Source organism: Acomys russatus, chromosome 10 (genome assembly GCF_903995435.1).
Source record: "Acomys russatus chromosome 10, mAcoRus1.1, whole genome shotgun sequence".
NCBI classification, from domain to species: domain Eukaryota; kingdom Metazoa; phylum Chordata; class Mammalia; order Rodentia; family Muridae; genus Acomys; species Acomys russatus.
In genome coordinates this window covers 76,398,794-76,425,441 of record NC_067146.1, presented here as the reverse complement: position 1 = coordinate 76,425,441, position 26,648 = coordinate 76,398,794, and the positions used below count along the sequence as shown (strand labels likewise).

At 37.8% G+C, this 26,648-nt stretch overlaps 1 protein-coding gene across 1 annotated transcript in view; it reads left to right on the top strand.

The window, feature by feature from the left end:
- Window positions 1-26,648, top strand: part of Cntnap2 (contactin associated protein 2) — a 2,113,217-nt gene that overhangs the window by 803,161 nt on the left and 1,283,408 nt on the right. Inside the window, exon 4 of the mRNA XM_051152463.1 lies at window positions 21,240-21,387. Coding sequence (XP_051008420.1) covers window positions 21,240-21,387 — 148 coding nt within the window. The remainder of the gene's footprint in view (window positions 1-21,239; window positions 21,388-26,648) is intronic.

The following is a 26,648-nucleotide window of genomic DNA, read 5'->3' as shown; positions in this document are numbered from 1 at the left end:
AGATTTACTCTCTAATTTCCTCCACACATCTATTATTCCTGCCTCTTCTTTTCAAGCCCTTTCCCTCATTCATAACTTTTTATTGTTATTTTGAGACCCAATGAGTTTAACCAGGATTACCTTTGTGACAATGGGCTTGGAATCATCTGTTTTATGAGCAATGCCTTACCATGTTTTATTTTACATTCGCTGACATGAAATATCAGAAACCCATAGATATTATTACTAGGCTGTTTAACAATAGATGCATAGGTCATATCTAAACAAATAGAAAAGATCACTTTATTTGTTTAGCTCAAAGTATAAGGAACAGCATGTATAAAAGAAATTCTATAGTAGTCCAATAAGCTACCTATATGGTGTTTAATTTTTTCTCTCAAACTTGTGTTTAGTTCTTAAAGCTTAGTTCTCTTCCTGACATCTCTCCTTCCATTGTAGCTGCCAACTGCATGGGCTGAAGAGCTTCAGTTAAAACCCACGGCATTCTGTACTCCTGCCAGTTTTGGGTGTAGGTGGGGTTAACCCGCAGTGAAGTGTTTCAAGTATTAGCAAAAGAAGGCAAAATAGAAAAATAATAGAAAAACAATGTTCCTTCTCCTGCAACTGGTCTCTATGGTGTCTACATCTCTTCAAGTGTTTAGTAATATGCTTGCTCATAGGTTATTTCCTATTGACAACCTGAGATCCCTGAAAAATTAATACACAATTTTACATTATTAATGCCAAATACAGTTTTTCAAATCCTTACTCTAAAATTCATATAAAAGTGTTTTGTAGGGGCTGAAGAGATGACTTAGTGCTTAAGAGCATGAGCACTGTCTGCTCTTCCAGAGGACCCGAATTCAATTTTTAGCAGCAACATGACAGATTACAACTTACTATAATTCTAATCCCAGTGTTTCTGACAACCTTTCCTGGCTGCCACAGGCACTGGATGTATGATATAAGCAGACATATACATGCCAGCAAATTATCTATATACACAAGATAAAATATTTTTAAAGCACTTTGTAGACCTTAAGGAGTTGATTTCTTTAAACACTTTGGCACATCTGTTAACTTTCATGAGATGCTTCTGGCCAGTAGATTTTGTTCTGGTTTGTGCATATGCACTCTCTACAAAATTTAGAAATCAAAAGTTAAAGCAGTACTTGATGTAGTTTAATTAGCCTTATTTGGAATATAATGAACACTACGAATGCCTTGGTCTCCTGGGTACACTGTCAGGACACTCTGGCCTACCTTGGTAAATTGGGCCTAAAAGGATTGCTGGAATAACTAAGGAAACATGAGGTTCTTGGGGGCATTTTGCAAATCTTATTTTAAGTTATATTTTGTTCTTCCGCCTTCAGATCCAACAGGAAATGATTTACTTAGTCTGTATTGCCAATGTTGACATCAACCAAAAGACTGAATCCTGTTTCTTAAAATGATCAACTTGAAAACACCATGCCCTCTAACAGTAAGCTCATTTTCCTAAGCAAGAGGTACTAGGGGTAATATCATCTTCCAAGCTATGATGGTTTGAAGAGAATCTCAGTTATGTCCTTTAAATGAACAGGTTGGGCTAATTCTTGACTCCCTAATTATATATTTTTTATCACAGAATGGGCTGAAGTCATTAAATCACCATTGTATCAGAATATTTGTTTCCCATGCTATGCTCATCTGGTTTTAAACCCTGTATTCTTTTGTATTTAAAAGTATAGAAAAAAAAAAAAACCAATAGCAACAACAACAAAAACAGAAGCACTATAAAATGGACATCTTAGAAGACTCATAAGTCATCTTATTTCTACTTGTATAATTCTCAGACATAAAATCTAACTCAAATGCAACATACTCCTTCGTGTATGGTCCCATAGTCACGTCTTATAGGTCACATATTAGATCTTGACTACTTCCTTCCAAAGACAAATCACCCATCACTTGCCCAAAGCAGCAATGAGTGTGATAATGAATTGCAGACACTTCATGTCTGCTTAAACTGAGCATTTTAGAATACTCACCATATTTTCATCGCACTGGGATTACCTCCTCTGAACACTGGAAAGCTAACAACATGCTCTCTGGATCCCAGGTGTTTGGTAGCTATGACATTTCAAAACCTTGTTGACACTTCTATGCTAACTTTAGCAAACTTGACTATTCCCATGCTAGAACCAGGAAAATGCATGATTCTTAAAGTTCATAATCAACAGTCTACTTGCTTGTCCAGGTGTTGTTGAAGTTCAAACACCTTTGTTCTGACTTCAATCTCCATGTCTTTATGAGCTTAAGAGGTTGAGAAATTTCCTAGAGAGGTCTTGCCTAACAGGCTGGTCTTTTGGGATAGGAATTCTCCAGCCCTTTTCCCCTCGCAGAGAAGACTAAAAATGATCTTTGAGATAATAGAATTTAAAACCATGCAAAAAGAATCTACCCAGTTTTTCCTTGGGTATTGTCAATAATAATGGCTTGCATATAAAGGACCTATAGCTAATCCTAAATGTGTACTAATAGATAGTATAATCTTAGCAAAATATTTTCTCCCAGATTTGCCAAATTTGGGATTCAATTTTCCAATTTGAGATTACAAAACATGTCATATCTGGGAGGCATCTTTGAATAGGCTCATAATTACATTTAAAAGAAAACTCATAAGGATAAAATACATAGTAGTCATCAACATTTCTGGATATTTTAACACTGAGAGTAGGATTTAAGCGGCAGCACCACAGACAATTTAGAGAGGGCCGTCTAAGAGGTACTTGGGGAAGTTAGTGACCGAGGACACAGCACATCAGCGTAAACCTGACATTACGATACATGAAAGTCACATATCCTGCACAGAGGCAAGCTGCTGTTGAGTTGCCAAAGGAAGGGCAAGAAGGGTCTCAGTTGGGATTCAGATGAGACACTAACAATGACCCTCTTATGGACTAGAATTTTACTGAAGGAACTATCAGTGCCCCAGAGAGTTGAACATATCCAGGCCAGCAAGGTGAGTTCTCTGAGGAAGGTTCAGGCCCCTGTGCAATTCCATAGATGGTGTGGCTGAGGTTCTGATGAGTGTCCAGGTCTGTGCACCAGAGTGCCAGGTCCCTTCTTACAGATCTCAGAGGAAAGGAAAGGTTACAGCAAGAGGCTGAAGCAAAGGTGTTTCTGACTCCTAAGAGACAGAAGTAGGGGAGAAAAATCTGTGTGAAAATGTGCAATGTGAGGGAACTGAGGAGGCCACACATAATTTGAGGCATCACTATTAAACAACTTGAGGCATATGTGGCTACTCTGACGTCCTAGGTATCTGCCAACTTGAGATCTAAAATCTTTCTTGGGGAAGTGAAAATGGAACCTACCATTTTCCTTGAACCTAGGCTCTTGGAGTTGGGGGACTTGCCGGAAGAAGGCAGCTGCTGCAGGCATAGTGACCTGAGCAGAAGTCTGGACTGGATTCAGACCGGCACATTAGTCCTCAAGATTCTCAGGAAAACTTAGCCAGATTACACTTAATACTGTTTCAGTACTATAACCTAGAGAAAACTATAAAAACCATTTAAAGGATCTGATGTCATCATTTCCAGCACTATAATTAAACTCAGATCAATGTACTTTAAAACTGCCATCCTTCTTCCTGTTTCCACTTCCCACCACATCCCTCTGTCCTTCCTCTCACACCCTTCCCTCTTCTCCTCTTCATTTTCTTCATCACCGTTCATGCTGTCTTCTTCCACATTATTACATGCCGGTGGATGTGAACGTCTAATAACTGTTGCCACTTCTTGAAAACATAATTTTCAAGACATTGTGTGCTCAGAATTTTTGCCCTAGTTATTGTAATTATTTTATTATGATACCTTTTACCACTTGCGTGGTAACTGCCTACTTTGTATGAAAAAATTGAAATACTTACATACCCCCAGAAAACAATTTTGATAATGTTAAAGGCTTAGCAAACTGTAAGAAAAGACTATTTTTTTTTTCTGGAAAAAAAACTTTTTAAAAAATTTAACTTTTTATTATTATTATTTGTGAATTTCACATTTTCCACCCCAATCCTACTCATTTTCTTATCCCTTCATATCTGCCCTCTTCCCTTGCTACCTCCCCCACACCCTGCCACCCCCCCCTACAAAAGGAAGAAAGAATGAAAGGAAGAGAAAGAAAGAAAGAAATTCAGTCTATTTGTGGAAGCTATAACATGTCACAATGCATCCTGCAGTTCTTTTGTTCACACGTCTTTACTTACAAATGTTCATTACAATGACTTGGTCTGGTGTGAGGCCTCTGGTTTCTCCTATGCTATCAATACTGGAATTTCACTGTGACTACTATGTGATATCCTGTGGTTGTCATGTGTCATGGAGATTTTTCAGCTTCCGATCTCTAGGACCAGCCCCTACACCTGCTTCAGCACTTCATAGGGTAGATTTTAGAGTGGGCCAACTCAAAGACCTGGATCTGAGCTTGGGTGGTAGTGAGCAGGTCAGTATGACAGCTTCCTAGGGTAAGCTCTCCAGCACTGTCCATGTTAGCCCAGCTAATGCCATAGTTGGCAAGTGCTCACATCCTCAGAGCTGGCTCCCCTGCAAGTCCCAAAGCTCTACTATGCCTAATCTTCTGAGTTATTTGCTACAGCTGGTGGGGGGGGGGGGCAAGACGGGCTCTCCTGCTCTCACACCTTCTGGGACAGCTCTCCCACAATTCCAAGCAAGGGGGAGGCCAGCTCTGAACAGTCTTCTGGAGTGAACATGGCCTCAGGTGACAGCCCAGACCAGGGACATTACCCTAGTATTTGGTGCTAATATAACCCTTCTGCTGCAGGGCCAAGTAGGTACCCATGCATGGGCCAGAGCCTCACAATGGCATCAGGTAGCATCTCTGGCTACTAACAACAGGCTATTCCTCACTACCCTTGAGTCTCCAGTTCTGCCTCTCCTCATTCTGCACACATCCTCCCGCTTTGATTTCTCTTCCATCTCTCCACCACTTACTTGCTCATCTTCCTGACACCTGGGGCCTTTGGATGTCTGAGGTTGTCTCAGGAGTGCTATGCCCCACCCATGCCATGTGGCATAAGGCCGGGGTCTCTCAGGCTTGCTCTCTCCAGCGTGATGCCAGCCTGAAAATTATTTGTATTGTGTTTTTTCCAGATATAAAATATAACATAGTTTTAAAAACATGATTATTTTTTAAGTAAATAGTAAACATATTTTAATTATCTGTTTAATCATTAGTGTGGAAAACAGCAGGAACTTAGAGCTGATTTAGAACATAAACATGCAGAACCGAAGAGATGGCTCAGTGGGTAAGAACACTGGCTGCTCTTCCATAGGACTTGTGTTGAATTACCAGAGCCTACATGGTGGCTTATAACTGCCCATAATTGCAGATCCAGGGGATCTGACATCTTCTTCTGGCCCCTGTGGGTGCTGTTTGTACATGGTACATGGTTATACTTGCAGAGAAAACAGCCATACACATGAAATAACAGTAAATAAATATTTTAATAATTATAAAGTTATGAAAGATTATTCCAAATGGTCAGTGAAATGAAAAAGTTGACATAGACTTGCTAAGTTAGATGCAAAACTGGCCAAGGCTCTACCCAGCAGTAAATTTCTAACTGATAGAGGCGATTACCCAACTCTCTTATTGCATAAGGCCCTACCAGGCTTCATCACTCCATGTTATATCAGGACACATGACTCATGATTGTTTACTTGCTTGAAATCAATGTTAGTTTTCAAAATCTCTTACATAGTCCACTAGAGCTTTAACTAGAGGGCAGTTCCTTTTTAAAAATTCTTTTGTTTTATTTTACATGTATGTGTGCTTGCTTGTTTATCTATATCTATCTATCCATCATACACACACACACACACACACACACACACACACACATATATATATACACACACACATAATATATATGTGTGTAGGATGGCCAGAAATGAGAGTTACACACAGTTGTAATTCACTATGTGGGTGGTAGGAATTGAAACTAGATCATCTTCCAAACCAGCAAGTGAACTTAACCATGCAGCCATGCCCCACCCCTGAGGGGATAGCTTTGATATAGAAAGGGCCAAAAGAAAGACTGAAAACAAACAAACCTTTTCATCATCCATGCTTTACTCAGAGATATTTATGATTGGAAAATAATTGGAAATGTATTCACACTTACTTTTGGGAGGAAAACTTCCATTACTTCGAATAATGGCTATGAGAACCCTTAAAATTATAAATTGAAGGTCACAATCAATTTCAAGGATTCCATCTTAAAATTGGACTGTCTGAGGCAAGTAAGCGAATTGTCATCTGTGTGGATAACAAGACACAAAGGCAATGAAATGAGAGTCAGGTGCTTCCTCAACTCACAAAAGCAGGATGACAAGAAAGGCTTGACGTAGAGATTCACAGTCATCACCTTGTCAAAAGGACCCAATGCTGGTTTTAAGCTGTAGCTAAAAGTGGAATGGGAATTAAGTCCTTACAGTTAATGTATAAGTATCTACTGAAGACAATTAAAATCATCCACAGCAAAGGCAGAAAGAAATCTGAAGTAACTTGCATAGTTTTCTACACATTTTTTCCCTCTGAGGATTTCCTTAAATGTTAAATTTCAAACATGTTTGATATACTAGCTAAAGGTGCCGGTGTTAGAAAACCGCCTTGACATTGGCATCATCTTCTTGTTTCCCAGTGTATTATTAGCTTATTTTCTACATGAGGACCACCTCTACTTCAAGGAAGGCAAAAGGCTAGAATGAAGGAATATGAATAAATAAAATTCATCTCTGCTTGATCTGATTTAAATCTAACACAAGAATAAGTCTAGTGTGTCAAATTTGAAGAGCAAAGCAGGGCATTCTAGGCATAATGAAAGACATGAAGCTAATTAGTTCTAGTTCAAATAGTGTCTAAAATGAGCTAGCAGTTTATGTAGGCCTGCAAGGGTAACTAAGGTTTAGGTAGTGGTGGCTCTTACTGTCATAAATAAAATGTGAAGGCTAAATGAAGGACATAAAATAATAAAAATGTATTAATGGGGTGACACGGTGTGGATGACACACAGTGATTAGGGGACGGCGAATGGTTGTAGATCATAGGATACGTTTCTCAAAGCTTCTGTTCAGTAGTCACAGAAAGTTTGTAAGTATTTATGTAGAGCTGGAGATATGTCTCAGTCACCAAAGTACCTGGCAAGCAAGCAGGAGGAGCTAAGTTTTGATCCCTAGAGACCACATGAAAACCACATGTCAGGCTTACACTTGTAACCCAACCGATGAGGGTCAAGTGCAGACAGGTGGCCTCTTCGAGTTCAGTGGCCAGACAATCTAGCCAACACATGAGCTTCAAGCTCACTGAGTGACCAGATCTCAAAGCATAACAGTAGTAAGATTTGGAGAGTAATAGCCAACATTGACCTCTGACCTCCACATGCATGAGCTGAAGTTCATTTTACCTATACTCACATGTGCATTCGTATACTAATAAGTCCATAACACACCATATACACAAAATTAGCATAAATGAAATTACAGGTACGTGTTGATAAGAACTTTTTTGAAGATCTAGGTCATCTATTTTAGATTATTCTTACATTACTCTGTAGTCTTGACTAAAAGATGTGAAACTGGAGGTCAAATGCCTAATTAGGGTGACGATAGTACTGGAGGAGAAAAGTAATGCTGCTAAAGCTGTCTGCCCAGAAATGACAGATGTGGACAGGCTTTTCCAGGCCCTCAGTGATTAACTGCTTTACTGGAGCACCGTTCGTGTCTCAGAACCACTTGGCTCGACGAACACGATTTTCTCCACCGTTGAGTGGGGAGTGAGATCTGACTCTCACACGAACCCTGGTGCCCCTTTTCTGACCACGTCCCCTGGATGGGGAGGCCTGGTGGCACTCAGAGGAAGGATAGCAAGTTACCAAGAAGAGACTCGATATTCTAAGAGCATATATAGGGGGAGGAGGTCTCCCTCAATCACAGACATAAGGGAGGGGAGAAGGGGGGAAGTGGGAGGGAGGGAAGAATGGGAGGAAACAGAGGAAGGGCTAACAATTGAGATGTAATATAAATAAATTAATAAAAAATGTAAAAAAAAATAAATTAAATATTTCACATTAAAAAAAAAAGAGCTTTGAAAAAAAAAAAAAAAAAAAAAAAAAGAACCACTTGGCTCAGTTCCCTGGTAAGCAAAGCTTTCATTTCTTTGAGTTGACCCACTTAAGTCTGTCATCTGGAGATTTTAGGAAGACAATCTATCTACGTCCAAAGAGGCTGGCTCCAATGAAAATTCAGAGAACAAATAGCACACGTGCCTCTACTGTTTCCTACAACACAGGAGTACCAAGTCATCAGCACCAGTTTTTCTTAACAAGTTTGTCATTTAAGTAATGTTTTTCACTGGGCTGAAGCTCGGACAAGGCAGAACCTACTTTCAGAACAACTGCCCGCTTGTGGTGGTAGTCGGCGTTTCATACAAGTCGTGATTTTTGAAGGTTACACGTGCATTTTTTTTATTCTTGATTTTAGCCAAAGATTAAATGACATGTGTGTTAGACCATGACAATATGATGGATATGAAATACAATATGGTAATGATGTCCCTTGACATGAATGTTTTCTGATGTCACTATGCTTTATCAGGTGTCATGCTTTATGCAGATGAACGTGTTGCCACTCAGAGTTAAGTGGGTTCCAGAAAAGTTAATTCTGGCTTCTTCAACCCATGATGCCCCTAAAACATAAAAACACATTCTTCTTTAAACCTATGCCCATTAATATATTTCATTTTATAAATTATATATTTATAGACTTTATTGTACATAGTATATTATACATGTATAAATGCACACATAGTAGTGTGTAGATTTTAGATTGCTCTTGCATATATATTATTTTATATATAGAAAGATCAATCTAAAGTCTACATACTACATTTGTATTTACACACAGGTATCCATACACATGCATAGTTATTTGCCAAATAGATCTCATTAGATTTTTCTTTCTACTTCTTATCTCCCTCAATAGTGCTTCTAGCACATGAAATAATGTTATTCTGATCTGTATGTACCATGAAAATCTAATAATCTGATAACAATTTCCTTTCAGAAAACTATCTTAGGTTTCAAAATATAGAGAAAAAACTCTCCAGTATACCATAGTGAGTACTGCATATTGATTCACTTATGAGTATATGTGACGCTGTACCTGTGTTTCCACATATTTTTTTGAGTAGCTATTTTTTATTCATTTTACATCATGGTCACGGGCCTCTTCATACTCTCCTTCCAATCCAACTCTCTCTTCATCTCCTACACGCCCTATATCACAAAAAAAGGGCCCCTCCCCGCCCACCCAACCCAACTGATCAAGTTAGTCAGGACTGAGTGCATCCTCTTCTTGTCTTTAATTGATTTTCATGTTATTCAAACTGCTTTTTAGAGGAAGACTCTACAGTCTCCTAAAGCCTTTTTGGGGCTCTTCTGGAGGTCCTATTTAGAATGAGTTATATTCTTTCTTTGTTACAGTTTGCTGACTAGAAAGAACCGTAGCCTAAACAGCACATTTTACTACAGAGAGATAAAGCCTCAAATTCCATTTTCTTTTTCTTCCATCACTGTAAGAGCTGAGTGAGACATCATCTGCTACACAAAATCTACAATGGTCTCTAGATCTGTCCTCAGCATTAACAAGTCTGAGAAATACACATTTAGACAACTGTCTCCCCCCACCTTTCACAGGAAGCTACTCTGTACAGATCACATGAAATATATTCACATTTTTGTAACAAAAGTTCCACAAGGAGTTGGATTTTTGCTGTATATAAATGTTTAGGTCTATAATTCATATATACGCACAAGTAATATTTTTTTATTAATTCTATATGTCAAAAATATATCTGTGGGTTACTTTGTTAGTCCATTTTCTTCCATTTTATTTATTATTCTTTGAAAATTTCATGAGTACAATGTATTTGTTAGTACCCATCATTCTCACTGTCCACCTCCTCTCCAGTCCTCTTCATGTTCTTTCCTTCCACTATTTTTCTGTTAGAATGTAACTTACTGAGTCTGATTAGCAATGTCACTATGTGCATGGTATAAGGGATTTCAGTCAAGAGAAGACATGGTAGGGCTGGAGGTTACTCGGTGACAACGCATCAGCCTAGCTTGGTCAGAGTCCACACTGGAAAGAAGCATGTAATCAGACAATAAATGTAACTTATTATTGTAGTCAGAACATAGTATTTATACAGACTGTATCATTATTTAATCATTTTTGTACAGCTTTCTTATATGCTTTTACATTGAAAAGATCCTCAAAAACTGAAGCTTATATGCATTCATTTTTCTCAGGAAAGCACATTATTATTTCATATGTATCAGATATCACAGTGATGGTCATTTTGCATGTTACTACACTATGCTTTTATACTTTATAATAGAGTGAAAACTTGATAATCTTTGAAACTTAGTCGTCCATACCATCTATTCAGGTTGCAGAGACAGTTTAAATAAATGCATCATATCCCTGGATACTGTGGTGCCAAATGCTGCCCTTCTCATTCCTTGATTAATACTGGCATAATGAAGTATGCCTTTCAGGGTCTTAGCCTGGCATTCAATTTTAGGGAACCATCACTCACTACAGGGGGAGTGTTAGATTTTGTATATATATTCACCTCACTACTTGTGCCAATATTTGACTAGAAATTTTACCTCATTAGAAAAAAGAATTCTGTGTCATGCAAATTTTACTATTGTAAGAACCCATCTAAGATACTTAGCATTTCATATTTTTCATTAAACTTCTACTTTTAATTAATTGTATATTAGTCTTTCCAAGAAACACTGCTGAAGGTTTCCATGTACCCTAGTGCCTGGCTACCCCATTGGCATCTTGTAAAGCTAAAATGTGTCACCACATACAGGATGCCCACACTGATGAGTAAAGATACACAGTATGTGCCCAACCACAATGATCCTGCATGTTGCTGCACAGCGTCATACCTTTGCCTTTCATCCCTTCTTCTGAACCCCTAGCGATCAGCTGTAGTCATGAGGTTTAGCATCTATTCATTCCCAAGTCTGCTTAGCTAGGGGCACTTATTCTCCTGCTTGGCATCTCACTCACTCATAATGACTGCTAGGTTTCTACACTCCCTTGGCATCATTTTCTTAGCAGCTGCCTCCTCAGAAGCCTGCAGTCATCAGTAGAGACGCAAATGAGTCCTCACAGTGCCAAGATACTGGTTTTACCATGAAGTGATTTTTAGAAAATGCTTAGGTCTCACAGATTCGTTTCCTCCATTAAGCAAAATGCTTGGTTTCCTAGTATGCACGCAGCATCCATGAGACTTAGCTCAAGATAGGCTTCTATCTTGCTTCCCTCTTTATTGTGCTGTATCATTGTAATATAAACATCGTATAATACCATGCTCCTCGTTTCAATTTAGGTAGGGTCACCTTTTAATACTTATATCAAGCATAGTCCTCAGACATAGGTTATTTTATCTGCTGTCTGTGCCTAATATAACACTTACTTTCCAATATCTAAGCCAGAGAAAGTCACAAGCTATATGTACCAGATTATTTTGTCATTGTTTTGTTGTTTGTCTGTTTTGTCAACTTAACATAAGCTAGAGTCATCTGAAAAGAGAGAACTTCACTTGAGAAAATGCCTCCATAATAGGCTGTGAGTAACCCTAAGGGGCATATTTTTCATTAACAATTGATAGGGGAGGGCCTAGCCCACTGTGGGTGGTACCATCCCTGGGCATATGGTATTGGACAGTACAAAAAAGTGTGTTACTCCTGAGACTGTGGGAGTAAGATCAAGACTTTCAGGCCAACTGTGCTACAAAACTAAATAAATTAATAATAATAATAATAATAATAATAATAATAATAATAATAATAATAATGATAATACAGTTTAAAATTGACATTAAACTGTATGGTTCAGTTAATAATACTGTGCCCATGTCAGGTTTCTGGCTTTGATTATTGTAGAGCAATAGATAAGCAATAGAAATTACAAAGAAAAAAATCCATATGGGATCTCTTTGTATTATTTATGTAACTGCTTTAAGACTCTAAAGTCATTTGAAAATACAAAGTAAAAGATTAAACATACAGTTTCCCATTTGACTTAAAATTTCCACTTCTCCAATGTGCATGCGTGTGTATACATGGTATGAAAATAGCTAAGATTACTCAATATCTGTGTTTATTTGATACATTTTCAAGGCTTGAAAGTGTAATTTATTTATACTGCTTGGAAATTCTACATGAATAAAAAAATTCAAGACAGAATTCTAAGGTTTACAAAAAAGTAATGTAAATGTCTTTGTAAAACAGGCAACTATATTTTTACAGAGCAGAAAGAAATGGTTTAAGAATACTAATATCAAAACTTCACAAATGAAATGAGCCCAAAGCACAGGTTTATTATTGCATATTAATAACATATTACTAAATTTAAAACACTCTAAAAACAGACAAACCAGGGATGATACGTGTTTATTTGCTGAGTAAGTAAATTTTAAAAAGATTGATAAAAGTTTTATAGCTACATTTTTATAATACATGAAATAATTTCTTCATCTTTACTGTGACATTTAAATATTGAGATCAATATACAATCTCAGATGACATTTGGTTTATGATTGTGTTGTCTTTTTTTTTTTTTTTTTCTGTTAGAGTCTTTATTTGGTTTTCTTTTTATCTCCTCCTGGGATGATGCCACGGTAGCTACTTCCCGCTTGTGTACTTCCATAAGACATTTTCCAAAGTCAAGTTGAAAAAAAATAGATCTGAATAGCATCATTTTATTCTTAAAGCAATCCAGTAGCTACTAAGACTTGGATGTTTTCATGGTCAGTTATTCAAAAGGTGTGAATCCAAACAGCTCTCTGATTCCCTTTTTCTTGAGGAATCTTTCTATATACTTGGCTAACAAAACCCATTGCTTGTTAGCTTTATCTTAATGCTGAAAATCCACAATATTATTACAAATGTGCATTACGTGTTACATCTGCTTGCTCCTGGAACTTTACATAAAAGTAAAACAGGATTATGGTGAACAACTTTTTACCTCATCTTTAGATCAGAGGACCGACTTATCTGCCATGTGTAGCATTGCCTTTGCCATCTTTTCAGTTCTCTGCTTAGATGATCAAATTTTGCCTCAAAGTTAAAGGGATGGTCATCTATTTGTAGTCCTAAATTATTCAGTCCAGAAAAGAAAAATAAAAATTTCGTATGCATAGGAGACCATGGGCAGAGTTGTGCAAGTATCAAGCACGTTGCTGAAGTGACATTTAATCGTCTATTATTGAAAACAGAAAGTGTTAAGGTGTGAACAGAATATAGAACTTCTGTCAGTCGGGTGCTGCAATTGTGCCCTTATTTTAGGTCCAACTCAAGCTAATATGGGTGTCTCTGTAGGGCACCAATAAAATAAATATATTTGTTCAGCTAAGTCAATTTTGCTAATTTGTTAAGAAGAATCTGTTAAGTGAATCATTTAGCATCCTATTTAAAAAAAACAAAGGGTGATAATTGTGCAAATTATTCTTTCTAGCCTATTGAGTTGGCCACATGTAAACAAAAGCAAGTATCTATACTTTGAGTTACTTAATTAAGTTCATGCAAATTGAGGCTTTAAATTAGAAAAATGTCCCTTGTACTATGCGCACTGGCTTGAGGAAGAAAGAGATCAGATGGAGGGAGAGGACCAGAGAGCTATAAGAGGAGAAAGAAGATTGGACAAAACATAGTAGCCTCTGAAACAGGAAGCTGTTCTCGGAGAGGGAGGGTACCCACCAGTGGGGGGTAACTAAGGCCAAGAAGGCGTCTGATGTGGCAGAAGATCCCAGCACAAGAAGATAGGAGGAAGGCAGTGTTAGCAAAGCGAAACTGGGGAAAATAGGAAAGGCAGCACACTTTGGAGATGTGCAGACAGAACTTTTTGCTTACGCTTTGACTATCAGTTTGGAGCACCTCCTGCCTCCAAAAATAAAGACGGCTGATAGAACTCTAAAAATGCCAATTGAGGGCTGCCGATAAGGTAAGGAAATTGATCTCCAGTGTCTGTCTTAAAGTGAAGGATCCTTGACAGAGATTGGGATGGTCCAGAAGACAAGAGAGCAGCCACCACGACTTCCTTGTTCCAGAATCTAAGTGAGATCACAACCTCAAGGATAAAGAATATCAAGTATTTGTAAGAGTCATATGTTCTTAGAATTTACAAAAAAAAGGCTTGAGACTCAGATTTTTAGTGCTGGAGATTAATGGTAGGAGAAAAAAAAAAAAAAAAAAAGATGGCTAGTGAGACCCATAGTCTTGGAGAGCTGCATATAAAGTTGTCTGGGAGATTAAAACAAAGTATGTTATAATTCAAAACATTAAAAATGCTTAAAGAAATTTAGTGGGGTTCTTTAGATTTACCTCAAAGGAATGACACTTGATATTTCTTTCACTAATTGTTTTGAGGCAAAGGGGGTTTTTGAGGAAAGAAAATACGTGAGAATGGGGACAACAGGAAACAAGAAGGATGAAGGGTGCGAAAGATTTAGGAAACATTCCATTATAGAACGTGGAGAGGGACTAGGGAGGAGCACGTGGTGGCCCCCTCTTTGTTTACCCGCGTGTCTGTTGACACACACACAGTTTGTTTCTAGAATGATCAGCACTAAAGCTAATACACAAGGCGGCACACACGTTTTCATGTAAATGGAGTTCTCCTGCTGTCTTCACTGCTGCTATGACTGATTTATGCGTATGCAGCATCCAAACTGTTTGCCAAGTGACTATAACCATTTACATTTCTAATGTGAATGCAGAAGGAGCCCGCTAAACATTATTTTCATAGTCTGTGATGTTTTCAAGAGTGTGGCTATACTTTCGATTACTGTTATTTTAATTTGAATTTATCTAATGACCAGTGATACTTAAAAAATACTAACTAGATTTGATATTATTAAACTCAGAAAAGTGAACTGAGATGAAAACTTTAGGGTAGTTGCGATACTAGAAAATTAAGAGAATTCTATGTAGATGAATTTTCTGTTTAGTATTTTCTGGGAACTTCAGGGAATAAAATTGAAAAAGGCTAATTAAAATACTCTCACCATTTTCTTCTTAATTTAAAGTAGAAAGTTCCACTTCTAAATCTGATCTTTTAAAAAACTATTATTATTATTATTATTATTATTATTATTATTATTATTATTATTAATTTACTCACATTACATCCATTCTGTAATCTCCTCACTCTTGTCTTCCTGTTCCCACCCTCCCCACCCTTCTGATCTATTCCCCTCCCCTATACCTCTGACAGGCGGGGTCCTTCTCCCCCCTCCTCTGACCACAACGCAGCAGGTATCATTAGCATAGTCTGCACCCCCCTCCTCTGTGTTCCCACAGGGCCTTTCCTCCAAGAGGGAGTGATAAAATCCCTGGCACTAGAGGTCTTGTTAGAGACAGTCACCTTCCATGCCACTTCCCCGTTCCCCACGTGGAGAAATGAGCTGTCCATTAGCTACACCCAAACAGGGGGTGCAGGCTCTCTGTTTATGCTGTCCTTGGTTGGTGTATCAGCCCATGCAGGTCCCCCTGGGTCCAGCCACTGGGTCCAGATCTGTCAGCCTTGATAATCTTCTTGTAGAACTCCTGACAACCCTCACCACCCCCCATCCCCCACCCCATAACCCCATAAGCACCATAAACTCAAGAAAAGCTACCTTTACAAAGCATACCCGGAAGACAAGATCTGTCCCTGGTCTGAGACGCTCAAGACTTGCTTCAGTTGAGAAGAACAGCCGTGTAAATACAGATGAGAACCAGTCAGAAGAGAGCAGAATCCTTGCACTGAACAATTTGGCTCAATGGTAAAACTGTGCTTACTGAATTAAGGTTTGGCCTTTTCCACGGCCTTCATTGAGGGGAACTCTAAAGAAACACCCTATGTGGTTGATTGCTGTCTCTTTATACCAGTTGTTGAACATTTTGTTCCTGGTGCAGAATCACGCCTTTTGCATGAGAATTTGAGATATTTTTGTCGTAGGCTTAGTACCAGGAGGGTTAGGCTTTAAGAAACTGTTAAAAGACCAGCTGAATCTTTGTCTATGTGTTCACTAGAGAAGGAATCACACTTTACACTTGATTTCAGCCAGATAGTTGAAAAGTGATGTTAAAGCTACACACACACACACACACACACAGACACACACAGACACACACACACACACAGACACACACACACACACACACACACACACACACACACACACACACACACACACACACACACAGACACACACACACACACAGACACACACACAGACACAGACACACAGACACAGACACACACACAGAGACACACACACACACACACAGACACAGACACACACACAGACACACACACACACAGACACACACACACACACAGACACACACACACACACACAGACACACACACAGACACAGACACACACACAGACACACACACAGACACACACACACAGACACACACACACAGACACAGACACACACACAGACACAGACACACACACAGACACACACAGACACACACACACAGACACAGACACACACACACAGACACACACACAGACACACACACAGACACAGACACACACACACACACAGACACACACACACACACACACACAGACACACACACACAGACACAGACACACACACACAGAGACACACACACACAGACACACACACAGACACAGACACACACACACACAGACACACATAGACACACACACACAGACACAGACACACACACACAGACACACACACACACACAGACACAGACACACACACACACACACACACACAGACACACACACACAGACACAGACACACACACACACAGACACACACACACACACACACACACACACACACACACCACACCACATACTTGCATACACTCATGCACATGTAATTGTTGGTTTTTAATACATTGTTTCCTGAAATAACATATGGATAACATATGCTATCTATAGCATATAGATAACAACATTAACCACATATTATATAAAGACTTCATTCAAAAGGCAAAAGTTCTCTTTCTAACATCCTTCTTGACTGAGTCCCTCTCTCCCTACACACTAGAGTGGTATTTTACCAGCTTTCAACTCATAAACCACTTACCGACTCCTAACTTCACCATGGACCAATTAGCCGTTTTTAAGCTCACTTTTGTTATTCCTGACACAGCCTTATGCACTGTGTAAAATATTCATATTGTCTATTGGTTGTACAGTAAAATATTATTCAGCAAAACAATTAGAGTATCACAGGGAAATTTTACCAATATCACCTGGGGTGTAAGAAACCATGGGTATGACCTTGGTCTGATATTCAAGGAAGGCAAAGCTAATCATCTGGTCAAATAATTTTAAGGTACTTACATAATGCTGAGAAAATTAAAAGGAAGAGGCATAGTCACCAAGTTAAGAGTAGGAGTTCCCAAAGAAAGTGCTGCCTCTAACAAGCAGGCAGACTCTGTGACCTTTGTTTCATATTTGCATGGGTTCATGAGCCAAATGTGTTTTCTCAGCAAACTTCAAGTGAGTCTCTGATATGAGCTTACTAGATTTGATAGATAGGAGAGCTAATTTTTGTTTTACTGCTCGTGTGACTCCTCTGAATTTTGCATGACCATTTCCATTACTCCCACAATCCGTGATTTCTAGCTATTTTGCATAATTATAATGACAACCTCATAACTCTGGGAATTTTGATTCATTACCCTAGTGTCTTCTTGAATCAAACCAGCATGTTCTATTTTTTTTTCTTGTAGGAATATTATCAAGCATATGGCTTATTAACTGTAAATAGAGAATAAAAATAACAAGAATGTGTATGTAAGTGGTTAGGAATTGGGGCATATGGGTTTTTATTCACCCACTTCATGAAGAAGTAAATAAGGAGCTGTTGGCTCCTGTACTTCAGAGGCTCAATACAGAGGGACCGATACAATACAGTCTATAAAGTGGCCTTAGTATAGTTGGGATTTGAGAAGCATAGTTGGGGAATACACCTATAACCAGAAAGTACTGTCAAGATGTGTGTGACCAACTTGATAAAAACAATGACTAGAAATTCTAAGTTAAGAGGCCAGAAAGAGTGAGCAAGAGGTACAACACACAAGGAATGACACTCTACATATGTTTCTCACCAACGAACAACTTGGGAAGTCATAGTGATGCTACAAAGGGACAGATCAATTTTTCAGTTTTGTTATAAATTGTCATAATAGGAAAAGAAAAATAAAATTGCAAGTAGAATTAAATGGAAATGATTGTAGAGATCACGGTTTATAATGTCAAAGTGAAGACTAGACACTTTCTACTGAAGTAGAGGTGTTTTCCCACTGACACACAGTCACCCACATCAGGAAACATGTGTCTGATGTTACTGCTTTCCTCCTGTAATTTCCTAAGGTAACTGCTGTCCGTAAGACGAAGAGGTCTATCTGTGTCAAGTTATACAATGGCTAAGGGGTTTAGGCTCAATTTTAATTAGGCCAAGTCTTTAAGACCCAATATCTCATTATACTGCTGGGTCTATCATGGTTTTTATGTAAGGATTCTGGAAAAAGCATGAAGCTTTACTGCGCACTCAATAGGCTTACTCTATATATACAATGTGTAACGAGTCACAACTCTGATGCATGCTGGTGCATTTGAGGGGAAACATCAGTTCACACATCCCACACAGGACGTGCTTCTAAACCTACCGTGTGATAAATTACATGCTTCGATTGTTTAAGACTCTTTCTAAAAGTTTGCTGACTTTTAAATGCCAAATCACTACAAAATCTTCAGGCGAGGACTTCGGATCCTGTCTGAAGGCAGTGGAGGCTTTCCTTTGGAGGGTGATGGCATAGCTCATTGCTACAGCATCTGTAAGCATGCACCCAACCCTAGCTGGTTTTGAACACCTCATCTCCCCCTCACCGCCCCCCCCCCCGCCCGCCAAAAAAGGGAAAATAAAATCCTCCAAGGAGACAAGCTGGTAAAATGTAGCCACCACATCAGTCAACGGCCAACTGTGGTTGAGCTTTTTACTGTTTGCAAGATGAGGAAGAACACCACTATATGTGTGCTGCGAAAGCACAAGGTACATGGGACAGAGAAGTGTGTGGAATGCTAACCCTAGAACACATTATCTAATACTTCATAGAAATATTTGCTTCCCATCTTGGACCATTTGAATTACAGAATCAGCCATGTTAGTGTACCTGGAAAATTTTAATGATTAAATAACTTCAGTGCAATTGATTATTTTAAAGTTAATCTTGTGAGGGGCTTACAATGTTTCTGAAAAAATTATATTTTCTGGGTTTGTGAAATTTATAGTGTTGCCAGTCTAAAAGTAACAGAGAAATTAAGCATTGCATTGTATTGCTAGTTACTGATTGTAAAGCATTGTGAGTTACATGACTGCTATGTTAACCAAAATTACAACAGTAAAAACATTCTACCCTGAACAAACATACAAATCATAGTCAATGAGAGCAAACAGTAGGAACAACATATAACCGACAGCCTTTCAGTGATAAACTCTGCTGCTGTTTTCAAACCTCTAGAAAGTTCTTATTATGTTCAGATGAAGGTTCAATTTTGAATTGTGTTGTTTTATAGTACAAAGCATCAAATTCCATTTTAATTTTCAACTTTTGAGGAAGACTTTCAAATCTTAATGTTTTGTAAAAAATAGTATTTTTTGTTTCTTCATTTTTCATTTATGTGAAAATTTATCACCATTAGAGAAAGGGTTAAATTATGGGACAGAAATATTTTTCAAGGCCAGTGGTAGTTTAATCACAATAGGAAACAAGCTCTGATGGGCAGTCTTCGTTTTAGTCGATGGTACCTCTCAGACTTAAATTGCCTATATCCAAATAGTGGAGGAGATATTGGTGCTAATGGCCACAATAGAAATATATTTGGTAAAAGTGGATCAATAAAGAAAACATTGATTGCGCCAAGCATTTGTGGAAACAAATATGAAAAGCAAAATGGATCATCAGGTGGATAGGACAGACACCAGTTCTATAATAAAAGTGTGGATGATGGAAATTCTTAATCTGATTTGGTATTTTGTATTAAAGTATATAATATGAAAATAAAATGTACTGTGCCTAAGTGGAAAAAAATGCATTCCTCTCTCTCTGAAAATATAGTTTTCAAATAAATCAAACAGAGGAGCTTATGACTTTGCCCTGGTTTCTCTTGTCTCGTCATTGTACGGCCAGCAACACACTTCATCTTTGTTGAGTCCAAATTGGACTAGAGAAAAATAATACACTTAGAAAAGTTAGTTGCAGAATGTACAAAATCTTTAAATAATAACATTATGTAAATATTTGGGTTATTCTCTTAAATCCTTGACTGTACCTCTGTCTGTTTCCAGAGACCTGTATTCTCTATACTTTCTGGTGTTTACTGTTAGTCAGTACTCTTCCAGTTGCTTGGAACAGAAACTGGAGGACCAATCAGAGAACCAAACCACCCAAGGCTTCCCTACAGGCAGTTCACGGGCTGTCACCACAGAAGCACCTGCTTTGACACCCGTCACTGTGAAACGACAGTGGAGCCTATCATGGCTCTTTGGGAAGATACTTATATATGTAAAAGGGTCTGGAGGTACTTTAGCCTATTTGCCAATTAAATGATATTTTTTCCCTTTTCTTCTCCCACAAATGCGAATGTGTAAATTACATGCATAACTCTGCACTTGTGGGGTCACCTGTGGGGACTTGTGGATGGAAGCCCAAAGCTGATTTCTTTTCTCCATCACGTGTTTCCTGAGACAAGTTTTCACAGGACCAGGAGTCTACCTGTCCTGCTAGTCTAGCTTACATTGCCTGCTCTGAGGGTCCATCTCTGTCTCTGAAGTGATGGGACCCCAAGAGGTCCCCCACATCTGCTAACTTTTGTATGCTTTCTGGGTACTCAATAATCTTCAGTCTGCATGGCAAATATTTCACCTCCTTAGTTATCTCCCCCAAAACACCAAAATAATGAATCTTTTAAATAAAAGGAATGTAAAGCTTCATTTTTTCACTTTTATTTATTTATTTTTTCTAATGTGAGAACATAAGGCTTCGTCATTGGAGAAGAAAATTATTACATAAAGCGCAGGTTTGTCACTGAGATGTTCTTCGAGGGGTTTTAAATGCGTCCTTTCTTTGCAGGCTTTTCCCGGAAATGTCAATTCCGACAGCGTGGTCCGGCATGACCTGCAGCATGCCGTTGTTGCCCGTTATGTACGCATCGTGCCCCTGGACTGGAACGGAGAAGGCCACATAGGGCTGCGTGCGGAAGTCTATGGCTGCTCATACTGTGAGTATCAAGTGTCAAGTTCACATTTGTGTCGTGGGACATCTTCATTGAAGCAGCTATACCTATCCCTTTTTAAATTTTTATTTATTTATTTATTAGTGTTGCTTATACTCTTTAAAATAAACTGAGATACACAGACACACATACAGCACTGGGTTGTTTTCCCTGTTTATGATATAATTATACAACACATGTATGTATAAGAATACACTGAGGGCTGAGGAAGTGAAACGCCCACCAAGCCACCACTGAGTCGGGAGTTCTGTTTCAGCACCACATTACTAGGTGTGGCGGTCGATGTCTATAATCTGAGCACAAGGCATGCAGAGGCAAGAAAATCAGAAGTTCAAAGTCATCCGCGATTATAGAGTAAGTGTGTAGCAAGCATGAGATGACCTGTAGAAATCTTGTGTCAAAAAAGTCATTTAAAAAAGAATTTTTAAAAGGAGTTAGAAGGTGCTTTGCTCAGTACACTGAAGCAGTGAAGTGTATTAATGACTAAGTTGAGCTCATGAATTATTTAAAAAGAGTCACTCTACCTAAATTCTACCCTTATGGCCTTTGGGAAAGAAGTAAGGGCCATTTTGAACACTACCTGTGCCTCATGTTTCCTGTGACTTGTCATTCTTACTTTAAAAGTCAACAAGTGAAATTTTTAAGATTTTCAAAATGTATTTGTGTGTGAGTGTGCGAGTGAGTGTGTGTGTGTGTGTGTGTATGTGTGTGTGAGTGTGTGTGGTGTGTGTCCATGGTATGTGTGTGGTCACAGAACAACTATTCAGAATGGCTTCTCTTCTACCCTATGGTTATGGAGACCAAGTTGTCAGGCCTGGTGACAAGTGTCTTTACCTGCTTAGCCAGCATGCTAGTCTGCACCTTTGGATGTTGATATCTCTTATGGTTTAGTAAGTTTCACTTAAAAGGTTCCTTTTTATTTAACTGTGTTTTAATCCTCAAGCAGGCTACCAGGAAGAGATCTGATAGGCTGTGATCTTATAGTGGGGGACAAGGTCCCCTTCTGTCACAGACCTAGGGGAGGGGAATAGGATGAAAGAGGGAGGGAGGGGGAATGGGAAGATACTAGTGAGGGGATAACAAATTAGATGTAATCTGAATAAATTATTTAAATTAAAAATTTTTTAATGAAAGAAAAAAATTTAAAGAAATTAAAAAATGAAAGAAAAGCGATTTTAGTCTTTAGTCTTTTTGAAATAATATTTGCAAATGTTTGCATGTAAAAAGATGCATATCTAACATACTTACTTTTTCCAGTATTTATGTTAATTACTATACATTATGTGAAAAATATCACATTGTGAAAGCATAAAATATAAAAAATAAAAAAGTTCATAACTATGTTACATCAAAATCTAACAATTTCAACCTAATATTTCAATTTGGGGAATGGAAGGGTGTTCTCATTTTTCTCTGATTGTGATACAGAGGGCCACCCTTGTCCAAGGGAGATTTTCAATGTGAGTGTCCATAGGTGCTTCAAGTATACCAGTGTTGATTCCCAAATACACTGCTTCTAACTTTGCACACATATCTCTAATAAAGTTCAATTTATAAATTAGATGTGGCAAGAGATTTGCAATGCTAATAAAATAGAACAACTAAACAATATGTTGAAATTAAAGGTGTTTAAGCTTCAGAAGTCCTTTTTATTTTTAGAATTTACTATTGGATATTTTCGCAACATAGTTGAAGGTGGGCTACTGAAATTATAAAAATCAAAACAGCAGATAAACAATAGGAGACTAATATATTTCTCCTCCTTTCTGCCCTCTTCTTTCCTTCGCTTTCTTTCTTCCCTTCCTCCTTCTTACCACTCTTCTGTGCCTCTTAATCTACCTGTATCTCACTGTACATCTTCTGCTTAAGTAGGACCTCAACTACATCCATCAAAACTTTAGCTCTAGAGGTTCCTTCAGGTCAAACTTGATGATGGATCCTTTAAAAAAAAAAAAAAAAAGCTTATGTCTAGGCTTACTTCTTTGAGAATCCATGTTGACGCAGAGCCACTGTAAAGATTGCCACATCACTGAAGCTGCCAGGTAATATAAATGCTATCTGCAAACACTGGCCTCATAACATTACGTCTCCAGTATTAGGACATGTTTTCACAGGAAAAGGGAAAATGTTGGGGATAGACAGGGGTGGGGGTGGAGGGGTTGGCATATCAGCTTTCTGCAAGAAAACTCCCGTTAGAGTTTAGCCTATCATTTCTTATAGATCCATAAACATAAATAATCACCATGACCATAAAGTGTGAATTTTCCTTTTTGAACAAGCATCTTAAAATTAATGGAACACTTAATATTTTATAATAAAGAATGTGTAAAACTTTCATGTCTATGAGGCTTTAGTTGCAAAGACTCTTGCAAGCTGTGCTGCAAAGATAACAAAATAATATCTTCGTAGTTCACAGGCAAACTCTTAAGGATGGAATAAAGTGGTCATAGGGATTATCTAAATTTTCACAAATATTAGTTTTATTTAATTATGACATCATATACATATTCCAAATGTAATGAAAAGAGGAATGGATTTAGCTCTTCAGATGAATATAACACTTCAAGGAGATGAATTAGAATGTAGGAAGAAGCAAACACAAACCCTAGTATAAAATGCGGGTCTTGCTACTGTGTCTTATAGTACTTGGAGACACAGGAGACAGAGCACCATCTAACTGTTTTACCTTATTAAAATATTTCTTAGAACTAGTCATATTGTGAGATATTAACTTTTTTACATTTACTGTATAAATGAATATTCAAGTTTATAATCATTGAGTTATTCTTAAGTATAATAATAATATATTATTTATTATATAATAAATATAATAATAATAATAATAATATTATTATTATTATTATCATTGTGGTAGAGTAGTTGTTGATGTTTCTGATGTATGTGGAAAGTTGTGGAACCATGTCTTCTAGGTGTGAAAAGCTGTTACAATTATCTTGAAATCAATGCAGATAGGATTATCTGTATGAGACTCACAAGATTTAGTTCACTCATTCTCTTGTTGAAAGTGGGAGATTAAAAAGGCAGTGTTTTCACTGGGCTCTTCTGTGCCAGAGTATATGCAAGCTATTAAATTGGCTATAGACGAGAAAGGATCTTCTTCCTTTCTGTTTCTCCCTATAAGTTGGTCATAGTTGAATTCATGAGTTCCCCAAGTTAACCCTAGGTAGAGTTATCATTTTAATGTATCCTTAGTGTTTTATCCACAGTGAAGAAGTGTTTGTTCATGCCTCCTACTAAAGAACATACAATAGAGGATAGGGTAGCATACATATACTATAAGGCATGGTATTATACTAGTGTGTGTGTGTGTGTGTGTGTGTGTGTGTGTGTGTGTGTGTGTGTGTGTGGTGTGTGTGTGTACTCAACTTTGCCAATAAAGAGTAAAGGTTCTACAAGTTGTTAGATCAGTTTATATCCTCACAAACTGTTTGAGAATTCATTTCTCTACAAACTGAGACATTTTTCATTAGTTTCAAAGTTGTACATTTTATATTTATATATTACATACTCATTATAGTTTATTTTCTATTAATCGTGATCTTCCTGACATTTTTAGAGAGGTTATGATTGTGGGTCACCAGTGTTGTCTTTATATTTTGAAGTGTTTATTCAAAATATCTTACTCATATTTCTTGGTGCTATCTTTTATTCATTTATTTTTTTTAAATGGGTTTAAATGACTTAAAACATTTTTCTCTCTCGTTTACTTTGTTTCTTCCATGCAGGCCTTATTATGATATCTAGAAATATCTCATTTGTAGTATGTTTTTCTTTAAAGGTAATCATTGTAAAAATCTGTGCTATTGATGAGGTCATTTAAGACTCCAGTGCAAAAGCCTTTTCAGGTGTAGCTTAAATATAATAGCACATTCTATAGTTGTAGCAAGTCCATTTGTAAGATGTATAGTCAGTTTCCTCAGGGGATTTTTCCATCATGACTAGGTTTTGATAATTACAGCACCGGAAGGAGAAATAGCTGAAGCAAATCAGGAGCCAGTCTTTTCTAGAAGTAGTCTTCCATAAAGCAAAAATCACAAATGTTAACATTTGTATGATAGATGTCAGTACAGTGCAGTAGATGATAAGTAGAAACAAAGTTGAATACATATAGCAAGACAGAAATTTTAAAATAGCATTATAATTGCTCAGGTACTGGCCCTAGAGGCATAAGAATCTGAGTCTTAGATTCTAATTCCTTGTTAAAACTAAGTTCATAGATCTGATAAGTAGTCTTGGCACAAGAAGTGCAGCATGCACCATCTAGGTGAGCACCACCTTTCCTTATGTTACTCACAGAACCTTTCAGAGAGCTATGGTTAGTAAAACTATGCAGGCAAAGAAAGATGGTCATGGCGCACATCTTTAATCCCAGGACTACAGAGGCGGAGGCAGAGGCAGGCAGATCTCTGTGAGTTTGAGGCCAGCCTGGTCTACAAAGTGAATCTAGGATATCCAAGGCTACACAGAGAAACACTGTCTCTAAAAACAAAAACAAAAAGAAAGAAAGAAAGAAAGAAAGAAAGAAAGAAAGAAAGAAAGAAAGAAAAAGAAAAGAAGAAGGAATAAACTCAAACCCTGATTGGAGTGTGGTCTTTGCCCACAACTTAATTTCATTTCTATGAACCTGACTGGTAACTTCTGTCTCTCAGAAGAGATTTTTAAAAATTCCTTATTTAAAACAAAGTTTGTAGTTGTTTATTATAGCATAAACAATGAAGCAATGCTAGCATCAATATTATTGTAGCAAATTAACCTTTGAAGAATAAGAACTATCAAGTAGTGCCATTCAAAAATGTTAAAGTTACTTTTGTAAAACTGGGTTTGTTTCTCAGTTTCTTTCTTAACCTAGCTATCACATCAACAATTGAGATTCCATTATATTATTTTAATAATAGGCTTCACAGCACAAGAACTGAGCATCCATTAATCTATTCTTAGCCCTCTAAGCTAAATTGGCTTCTTCCCAGTGTACATTCCAGCAATACTTGAACTTTGTACCTTTCCCCATTCCAGCTCTCTCTTCTGATATCTTCTGGACCTCTCCCATGGCTGGATCCCTTACTTTTTGCTCTCTTTTCTACTCCCCTGACTGTCAGGAAGTCCAACCCTATTCTCTCATTCTCTCCTTTGCTCAGTGTTTGACTGTAAGCTGCTTTATTGGCATACCAGAGAACAATTGTGGAGCAGTGTTTACACAATGTTGAGGCAGGAGATTCTCAGAACAA